The sequence below is a fragment of the Silene latifolia genome, chromosome 7 (assembly GCF_048544455.1).
Source record: "Silene latifolia isolate original U9 population chromosome 7, ASM4854445v1, whole genome shotgun sequence".
Classification (NCBI taxonomy): domain Eukaryota; kingdom Viridiplantae; phylum Streptophyta; class Magnoliopsida; order Caryophyllales; family Caryophyllaceae; genus Silene; species Silene latifolia.
Genome location: NC_133532.1, coordinates 94,481,078 through 94,492,167, shown reverse-complemented (window position 1 = coordinate 94,492,167; position 11,090 = coordinate 94,481,078). Strand labels below are relative to the sequence as shown.

General features: G+C 42.6%; 1 protein-coding gene across 1 annotated transcript; it reads right to left on the bottom strand.

Moving 5' to 3' along the window:
- Positions 1-9,401: 9,401 nt before the first annotated feature.
- LOC141590372 (uncharacterized) lies at positions 9,402-10,868 on the bottom strand. Its single transcript, XM_074410968.1, has one exon. It carries the CDS (start codon positions 10,866-10,868, stop codon positions 9,402-9,404), a length of 1,467 nt encoding a protein of 488 aa, XP_074267069.1.
- Between the last annotated feature and the right edge of the window lie 222 nt (positions 10,869-11,090).

Genomic DNA, 11,090 nt, shown 5'->3' with positions numbered 1-11,090 from the left:
ACTGTGGAGATGGCTCCTGCTTTGAAGGTTGCCCCCAAGGTGGCTAGCGCATCTGCTTTTGCGTTCTGGTCCCTGGGGATTTGTGTAATACTCCGTATTTATGAGTCTTTGGGTACTCTATCGAGTAGGCCTTACTCTGTCGAGTAAGGGTAAGTTGCGTTTTAGAAAAGTTTCTGACCTGTTGGGTACTCGATCGAGTAGCTAGGATCCTCGATCGAGTAAGGGGGTACTCGATCGAGTACCTCGGGTACTCGATCGAGTAGCCGGTGTTACGGGGAGTTTTCTCGGGTTTTATTAATTATGCGATTAAGGTATATAAGCTTTGTCGTCATTATTCTAAATCACTTTTGCAAAACCTAAATTACTGTTTAAGAGAGAAAGCAAGCAAGTTCTTCATCCTAATCGCATAATTAGCAATCCCCGGAGTTTGGAAGGTCAGTTCTCGTCGTTGGTTATACCGTTGAGTTCCTTGCGTCGAGGGTAAGATCTATGTACCCTTTTTATTGTCTTTCCTTTGTTTTGGTTAAACCCTAATTTAGGGATTTGGGGGTTTATGTGTAGTATGTGATTTGGTAGCCTTTATATGTTGTATGATAGGAGGAGGGTTCATAGAGGAAGCTTTTTGATTTAGCAGTAGAGACCGTCTGATTGTGTGCTTACCAGGTAGGATTTCCTACTCAGTATTAGTCCCATAATGGGATATTGGTTGATGTGTTGAGATTGATTGTTGATGTAGTAATTGTATCGTGACGGTTGTGATTGTGATTGTGATTGTGATTGCTGTCTGTGGTTCTCGAGGCGTGTCCTCGGCTGAGTGGGGTCACTTGCGGGAGTGGCTTCACGCCCTAGTTTCGCCTTCTGTGGAACCCGCCACAGAAGGGATGTGCACATTAATGGACAGGGTTATCGCTCACTATGTGGAGCGGGGATTTGGTGGGTACGGCTGCGGTCCCCCACTGGCAGGGCTGGTCCAGTGGACAGTCAGTGATTGAGATAATTGGAATTGGTTGGTTGTGTGTGTGTGTGTGACAGTTAAGCTGTCTGTTTATCTTATTGTTGATATATGTATTGAATTGTGTGATTAGTACTAACCCCGTTTAAATGTTTTAAAAACTGTGGTGATACATTCGGGGGTGGTGAGCAGTTATTGAGCAGGTATGATATGACGCGTATGGGATAGCTGGGATGAGTCATCACGTGGCAGTTAGAAGTCTTCCGCTGTGTCAGACGATGTCTAGTAGCTTTGATAGTTTTAGCAGTAGACCGTCTGAGAACCTTGTAATTCCTTTTATTAGTTTTGGTTTTGAACATGTAATCACTTAAACTATAATTACTTTAAAAGTATGTTTCTTTATTGTCTTATGATATTCATTGCCTCGGGCAACCGAGATGGTAGTATCCTTATACCTGAGTGGTCCTGGTAAGGCACTTGGAGTGTGGGGGTGTTACAAATGGTATCAGAGCGACGATTTTGGAACCTGTAACAAATGAACATAATGAACATAGGGAGTCTAATAAAATGAACCTGGTGTATGTGTAATGGGAGCCCCAGCTGATGCTAGGTTTTGGGTGAGTAGGCGCCCTCATTTCAAAATCTTGGCCCCATGATACTTAAGCCAGTCACATGGTATGGGAACGTGGAGTCCGTGTGTATATGTGCGACGTGTATGTTAATTGTGTTGTATATGGTTTGTCGAAAGCATATTGCATGATAGTTGGTTTACATGTTGGTTGGAATCGTTGGAAAAGTATATGAGAATGATGAATGATATGGTAGAAAAAGAAAGTAGTTCGTATATGATGATGTGTGATGAATAATGATGTTGCAGGATGAATGATTTATAATGAGGCAATCCTAATAACATATGGTTAGGGGGGTGTGATAAGACTTGTTTTCGTAGTTTTGTTTGCGTAAAGCTATATATTAAGTTCGTATAATTGTCTACTATCGTATCATATGCGCTTGTTAGATGAAGTATGTGATTGAACTAGATGAATTGATTGGAAAAGATGAAGTGGTAATTTCGTAAGGATATGAATTTCTTGATTATGGAAGTGTTTATGTAATGAAGTGGATTTGTAATGTTGTTGTATTAGCAACATGGAAATAGGATTTGTAGTGTATGGGTGTAGTTTGTGTTATGAAAAGTTATGAAAATTTAAAACATGCGGGTAATACATGATTGAAGGTTGAATATTATATGAGCATGATAGATGGTAATGTTTGGCTTTTGGTAAGTAGTAACATGAAGAATAGAGGTTCAATGATATGTGTTTTGTATAACGAATTGGATGAAAAGCATGATGGTTGTTTATAACGTGGCACTTGATAACACGAAGTAGATTATTTTGTTGATTGTATGAGGAGTCGCGCAGATTTGAATGCGTAGTTGTAATCATAATGTTGAAATAATAATGAACGCCTAGTACGTTAGGGTATGTGAGATAACATGCGGGTAGTATTCACGAGTCTGCATGACGCGATCGAGTGGGTTTGATTCGATCGAGTGGGTATTTGTCGTTATTTTGACCAGAATCGTGTTTTTGGGCACTCGATCGAGTACCTCGGGCACTCGATCGAGTATGGGGTCACTCGATCGAGTAGCCGGGCTACTCGGTCGAGTAAGTCGAGATCGAAGGTCTGTTTGGGTTTCGAGTTGGGGCACTCGATCGAGCATGTTGGGCACTCGATCGAGTAGCCTCAACTCGATCGAGTAGGTTCCGGTACTCGATCGAGTGGGGTCTGTCTGCAGTCATATGCGTGTTTCGGGTCATATGTTTATCTTTTGACATTCGTTGCATATTATGTTTAATTCAAAGGTGTTGTATTACTTCTTTATGCATTGTTTTACGTATGTGTTGGTCCTGAAGCGTAAGTTACCCAATCTTATGATGTAAGGAGTGGCACTATGATGAGTATGAGTTCGGTGGGGAGGACATGAGTCATATGTGATTATGATAGATGGTGGAAAAAGAAAAGGAAGATTGGTATAGTTTATTGAGGCATGGCGCACGTTTTGCGAGACGGGATGAGTGATATGATTGTGTGTTGAGTGATGTAAAAGTAAGTGAATATGGGCAAGGGATGATGTGAGTATAATGAACGTGAGAATAAAAAGATTGAAAGTAAGGATGTGGATAGTGGCAGCTTGAGACGTGTAAAGAGTTATGGACGGAAATGGTTAGGAGTCGTGTGGGTTATGGATATATGTAGTGAAAGTTCGTTTAAAGGAGTTGAGAAGCGTAATATATAGTGAACTTTGTGGAGACATGTTGCGTGGTGTATTTGTAGACAGTGAGTGAGTTTGGGAGGTTTGGTTTATTAAAAGATGAAACTACTGTGTGATTTCCTTGGGTAATTAACGGTATTAAATGAATTCTGATTTCTAGAGATGTAAAAAGGGAGATGCAATTGTTTGAACATTAAACGTTGGTTCTATGGATAGATTAGTGGCAAGTATGAGTGATAGCATAATAAGAGAAGATCCATGGTAAGAAAGAGTGAGATGATGTCGGTAGAAAATAATGGAATTCGAGTTTTGGAGCAACGAAGGGGTAACCGGATTTCTAAAGAGTTAGCTAGAAGGAATAAGGAGTTGAACTATTAATTGGTAGTATTGAGTGTAAAGAGAAAAGAAGGATAAAAGTAAGCTGAGGAAAATGTTCACCGGAGCTATGTGATATAAAGGTAAGGAATCATCGAAATGTGTGATAGTATCACGAGGATGTTAGCTAAAGGTTATATAGGAGTTTCAGGACAACATGATTGATAATGAGTTTCGAGGAATTAAGGGAGTAAGAAGTTGGTGGAGTATTGGCACGATACGAGATATTTGGTGGAGAGTTGGATGACAATACAAATAAGATAGCATTGGGAATAATGTTGAGGTAATTTTGTGGATGGGTTTGATGTTCGTTATTTGCAGGGTTAACCAAAAATAGGAGAAAAACCATGTTATTTCGATATGAGTGTAAGAGATTTGATATACGAGCAGTGGTGACATTGTGGTGTTATCACTAGTGGTTAAGAGTGATGGTATATTAGAAAGGTAGCAATTCTAAAAGAGGTTGATTTGGTAGGGACCTGATTGTTGTGTATGATTGTGAGAGGGCATAGGATGTGGTTAGATGAGGCGTATGCTATTAGTTGAATAGTGAAGGTTTGGTTATATTTGGCAGGAAGTGATGGTTGTGCGAATGGGGGAATATGTTATGAGGGGCATATGAGTTAAACTCGGGCGGCAGGTAACCTTTATCGAGTGGTAACTTACGTGGTCAGGATTGACTAGTTGGTTGTGATTACGGGTCTATGATATGTGTAAATGTTTGTGTGAGGTTCTGACCTCACAAGAAGTGGTATGGTGTGATAATTATAAAGTTGTTTTATGAATGTTCTGTAATATATATGTTGGACACGGTAATTTAATTGAATGATATCCAAAAAGGTAATAATTTGATTGATTTGACATGGCTAGTTATAATTTTATGTGTATTGATAACACATGTGTATTCCGTGAAATGGTAGAGATGATGTTCATGAGATGCTTATCTGTCTATCCATATAATATGTTGCGTGGTGATTTAATAAAGTGGATTTGAGTATGCTGCGTCAGTATTTATGGGAATTGTATGCAGTTGTGATGTCTATCGGTGTAGTTGTGGTGCCTCGGGTGGTGATCCGGGCACGGTACATAGTGCTGTGATGCGGGTATTTTCGCACTACGGTGTGGCTGTTGGTGGCGGTGTTGTGATGCCGTCACCGGTTGTGGTGGAGTAGGCGGGATGATTATGATTCGAGTTTCGAATGTACATACCAGTTATACATAGATTATTGTTTTGTTTGATGTTGCTCCCTGCGAGTTTCAGTTTGTGCAGATAGACAGTTGTCTTGTTTATTGATGTTTTCTTTACCAGGTTAAGTTGGGAATGAGGTAGAGTATGATATGAAATAGAGTTGTATATGTTTTCGTTGTTGTCATGGGATAGTAATATTCTGTTGATGGGACACGGTTGTGAGAGGTTGTTACAGTAATTTTGATCTTGTTTTCAGATGAGACATCGGTAGACATGGTAATGGAAAATGATTCGTGGAACATGTGTGGTAATGATCTGAAAGCGGCAGGTAGTTCATAATCTTTTGCTGAGATAGTGGGTGTAGGGTGTTGGGGGAATTAGTGTCACGTTAAGTTGTGTATGAGTTTTGCGGTAATGGAAGAAAGAACTTGAGGATCTAGTGTGCGTGTACGTAACGAGTGCGGATCGTGAGTTATGCTTCTGGGAGATAAGTGCCTTACATAGAGAGGTATGTTGTTTGGCAGTAAGGATGAAGAGTGGGTATGGTGATTTGCTACGAGTTTATGGTATAGGTTAGGTGCTATGCCGAATGAGTTGAGGAATGGGAAATGTTTATGTATGGGAGCCTTGGATATAAGAATGGTGAGTGTTTGGTTTATAGACGGTTATCTTTGACATGTGGTGGTACAGAGGGTAATGAGATATAGATATGGTTTGGTATTAGTGAGTTACGAGGACGTAACATTTGTCTTAAGAGGAGTAGGATGCGATAAAACAGATTTTGATGGTTGTACATATGGTAATATATTCGGAAGTTGAGTTTTGATGTAGAATAAAAGATCGATTCGTGTTGTGGGTGATTTTATTAAAGGTCATGACCGTGCTTGTAGTAGCGTGATGTTTAGGAGTGTAAGAATATTTCACTAGTGTTGACAGTTGGATGATGAGGTTACAAGTGTGAGTAAACTTCGAGGACGAAGGTCCTTTTAAGGGTGGTAGAATGTAACATTCCGTTTGATGTCTATGAGTGTCTTGGTATTGGATTTGATAGTTGATGATATTATGGAGCTAGCAGCATTAGAGGATGGTAGTTGGTTATGTATGGAGTTGGTGTCGTGAGAGATATATATGGGGTAGATACGATATAGTGAGTCATGTTGTGGAAGTAAACATAGTTGGTGGAGTGGGTGTTAAGAGTTCATGTTCTATGTTCGGTCGAGTTCTTGAGTCCTTAGCTAAGTTGTTGTGTCTTGGTCGAGTCAGTATGGGTTGAACTTCGGGGACGAAGTTCGTTTTAAGGAGGGAAGACTGTAATACTCCGTATTTATGAGTCTTTGGGTACTCTATCGAGTAGGCCTTACTCTGTCGAGTAAGGGTAAGTTGCGTTTTAGAAAAGTTTCTGACCTGTTGGGTACTCGATCGAGTAGCTAGGATACTCGATCGAGTAAGGGGGTACTCGATCGAGTACCTCGGGTACTCGATCGAGTAGCCGGTTTTACGGGGAGTTTTCTCGGGTTTTATTAATTATGCGATTAAGGTATATAAGCTTTGTCGTCATTATTCTAAATCACTTTTGCAAAACCTAAATTACTGTTTAAGAGAGAAAGCAAGCAAGTTCTTCATCCTAATCGCATAATTAGCAATCCCCGGAGTTTGGAAGGTCAGTTCTCGTCGTTGGTTATACCGTTGAGTTCCTTGCGTCGAGGGTAAGATCTATGTACCCTTTTTGATTGTCTTTCCTTTGTTTTGGTTAAACCCTAATTTAGGGATTTGGGGGTTTATGTGTAGTATGTGATTTGGTAGCCTTTATATATTGTATGATAGGAGGAGGGTTCATAGAGGAAGCTTTTTGATTCAGCAGTAGAGACCGTCTGATTATGTGCTTACCAGGTAGGATTTCCTACTCAGTATTAGTCCCATAATGGGATATTGGTTGATGTGTTGAGATTGATTGTTGATGTAGTAATTGTATCGTGACGGTTGTGATTGTGATTGTGATTGTGATTGTGATTTTTGTCTATGGTTCTCGAGGCGTGTCCTCGGGTGAGTGGGGTCACTTGCGGGAGTGGCTTCACGCCCTAGTTTCGCCTTCGTGGAACCCGCCACGGAAGGGATGTGCACATTAATGGACAGGGTTATCGCTCACTATGTGGAGCGGGGATTTGGTGGGTGCGGGTGCGGTCCCCCATCGGGCAGTGGGTCGGGTAGTCAGTGGACAGTCAGTGATTGAGATAATTGGAATTGGTTGGTTGTGTGTGTGTGTGACAGTTAAGCTGTCTGTTTATCTTATTGTTGATATATGTATTGAATTGTGTGATTAGTACTAACCCCGTTTAAATGTTTTAAAAACTGTGGTGATCCATTCGGGGGTGGTGAGCAGTTATTGAGCAGGTATGATATGACGCGTATGGGATAGCTGGGATGAGTCATCACGTGGCGATTAGAAGTCTTCATTGTGTCGACGATGTCTAGTAGCTTTGATAGTTTTAGCAGTAGACCGTCTGAGAACCTTGTAATTCCTTTTATTAGTTTTGGTTTTGAACATGTAATCACTTAAACTATAATTACTTTAAAAGTACGTTTCTTTATTGTCTTATGATATTCATTGCCTCGGGCAACCGAGATGGTAGTATCCTTATACCTGAGTGGTCCTGGTAAGGCACTTGGAGTGTGGGGGTGTTACAATTTGTTTGATGTTGAACGAGGAAAATCTGAAGGTCAACTCATTTGCTACGTCTAGGTATGCCATCATCCTGGAGTCCCTGGCTTCATAGCAGTCATTTACATGGTTAACTATAAGTTTAGAATCACTGCAAACCTCGAGGTGTCTGATTTTCAAATCCAGAGCCAGCTTCAGACCCAGGATCAACGCTTCATACTCTGCTTCGTTGTTTGTGGCCTTGAATTCACATCGTACAGCCTGGACTATGAGATCTCCATGGGGCGACTTGAGAACCAACCCTACTCCTGCACCTTTTGCGTTGGAGGCTCCGTCCACATGTAACTCCCACACTTGATCTCCTTTATCTTCCTTCAGGTTCAGGATGTCTTGTTCTGCCTGGATCTGAAGAGTCGGACAGAAGTCAGACACAAAATCCGCCAGAGCCCGAGACTTTATTGCCGTACGAGGTTCGAATTTCAAGTCATATCCGCTCAGGTGCACGGACCACTTTGCCATCCTTCCTGACAATTCTGGTTTTCTCATGATAGTCTTAAGAGGATAATTAGTTACCATGGAAATTGTATGAGACTCAAAACAAGAACGCAACTTATAAGATGCCGTAACTAGTGCGAGGATGAGTTTTTCCAGTGATATGTACCTGGTCTCTGCAGGAAGCAGAGACTTACTGACGTAATATACTGGATGTTGTGATCCCTCCTGCTCTCGTACTAGTACTGCACTTACTGTTGCTTCTATGACTGACAGATACAAGAACAGTGGCTCTCCTGGCTCTGGTTTCGATAGGAGTGGCGGGGTGTTGAGATAATGTTTTAGCTCCTGAAATGCTTTCTCATGATCCTGTGTCCACTCAAATCTTTGGCTCTTCCTGAGTACATCATAAAATAGCATGCATCTGTCCGAGGATCTGGATATGAACCTATTTAGAGCTGCCACTCTTCCAGTCAGGCGTTGGACGTCTTTCGGTTTCTGCGGTGACTCTAGCTGCAGAATTGCTTTGATTTGTTCGGTGCTGGCCTTTATCCTCCTCTGGGTCACCATGTACCCCAGAAATTTTTCGCTGGATACTCCAAAGGTGCACTTTGTCGGATTCAGCTTCATTTGATATTTTCTGAGGGTGTTGAAGGTTTCTGCCAAGTGGTGGTGATGTTGCGAAGCCTGCTTTGATTTGACGACCATATCATCTATGTATACTTCCATAGTTTGGCCTATTTGCTCTTTAAATATCATGTTTACCAGCCTCTGATAGGTGGATCCTGCATTTTTAAGTCCAAAAGGCATGACGTTATAGCAATAGATACCTCGCTCAGATCTGAACGCCGTCTTTTCCTGGTCGCTGGGGTGCATCTTTATCTGGTTATATCCGCTCCAGGCATCCAGGAATGTCAGCATCTCGTGACCTACAGTAGCATCCACCATGGCGTCTATGTGTGATAGCGGGAACGAATCCTTTGGGCAAGCTTTATTTAAATCTGTAAAATTAACGCAGACCCTCCACTTGCCATTTTTCTTCGGAACCACCACCACGTTAGACAACCATTCTGGATATTTCACCTCTCGAATCTTTCATGCAGCAAGCAGGTTATCTACTTCCTGGTTCATGACCTGGTTTCTTTCAGAAGCAAACTTTCTTCTTTTCCGCACGCATGTTTATAGCTTGGATCCACACTTAGCTTGTGGGTTATCACACTTGGGTCTATCCCTATCATATCGTTATGTGATCAAGCAAAACAATCCAGGTTAGTTCTCAACAACCGAACGAGTTCTTCGCGAATGTTACTTGTACATTCTGATCCAATAAGCACGGTTCGTTCTGGGTGCAGCGCGTCCAGGATGACTTCGTATAGTTCTGCTTGCCAGGGCTCAATGTATTCGTCTTGGATGCGCTGGCTCTGTAATTGCTATGCAGGTGAGCTGGTTGTTGACTTTAGAGCCATTTATAGCAATCCTTAGCTTCTTCATGGTCCCCACGTATCTCTTGCACACCCCAAGGCGTTGGGAACTTCAGACACTGGTGGTACGTCGAGGGTATTGCCTTCATCTTGTGGATCCAGGGCCTGCCAAGGATCACATTGTAAGTAGAGAGTCCATCAATAACCATATATCTAACCTGCTTGTTAACACATCCGGCATAAGTAGGGATGACGATTTCTCCTAGGGAATGCTTTGTTTCGCCACTGAAACCGACCAAGGGGAGCTCCTTCTTTGCTAGATCTTTCTCGGTGAATCCAATGCCTTTGAGCATCTCTAGCATGATTAAGTTGACGGAGCTTCCAGTATCCACCAAGATCTTTCTCACCTCGCAATTTCCTATGGGGAGCGTGATGATTAGAGCAACGTGGTGCTGTTCTGGAGCAGACCGAGCATCTGTTTCGTCAAAGGTGACTGATGGCAGATTCTGGCGATTGATCCTGAATGAAATTTCTGGTTTGTCACCTTTAGTTCTGGTTGCGTGCCTCTTTGCTGCTGAATATGTCAGTCCGTATAGCTCCGATCCACCAGTAATAACATTCACAATTCTAGTGCACTGAGGAGGAGGAGAGGGCAGAACCTGATCTGCTAAGTTCACTCTGGTTGTGCCTCTGGGTAGGAGGTGATCCAGTTTTCCTTGATCATAATGAAACTTGACTTCCTTTCTGAGGGAATGGCATTCGTCGGTGTCATGGGTGTTGCTGCCGTGGAACTCGCACTTTTTGCCTGTATCCTTTCTGCTGCTGGAGTATCCTTCTGCTGGAGGTTTGGGCCATCTGACTCTGCGGCCCAACTCCTGCAAGGCTTTAAATAATCCTGCAAGATTAGTGGTAAAACCATACTCACTTACCTTCGGAGGCAGATCTGCTTCGCTCTTTTCTTTAGAACTTCCAGAAACTTTGTTTAAGTTCCCGCTGTAGGGTTTGGACCTTTCACTCCTCTTCTCCACCGGAGCTTTTCTGGATACTGGGTCTAAATCATAAATGCCTCTGATGGGTGCAGAGTCTTCCTCCAGCCTTATAACAGCAATTTCTTTCGACTGAACTTCCTCAAAGGTGGTGCAAGGGTGCTTTGTCATGTCCTTGTAAAGATCTGAATCCTGGTGCAGTCCTCGGCGGAAGGCTTGTATGGCGGTTGCTATATCACATATCGGGATTGCCATCTTCTCTTTGTTGAACCTGTTCAGGTAATCACGAGTAGATTCCTCAAACTCTTGCACTATCTGGTAGAGGTCACTAGTCTGCTTCTCCGGCTTTCTGCTGCTGGCGAACTGCTGGTTGAATGCATTAACTAGGTCGGCGAAGTTAGCTATACTCTTGTTGGGCAGGCCGATGAACCACTGCAGGGCTGCTCCAGACAAGGTTGACCCGAATCCTTTGCACATACAAGCTTCCTTTAAAGGTCCAGTTGCGGTTATCACCATCATTTTTTGCTTGTAGTGGTTGATATGGTCGAGTGGATCTGTGGTTCCGTCATAGAGCGTCATGGCTGGCGGTACACATCCTTTAGGAACACCGACGAGGGCTATATCGTCCATGAAAGGTGAGTCTGCGTAGCTGTCTCGTGCTGCTTTCTCTAATGGACGCGCTACTCCTGGTATCCTGCACACCGGGTCTCTCGGCTCCTGGTACTGCTGCTCCAGCGA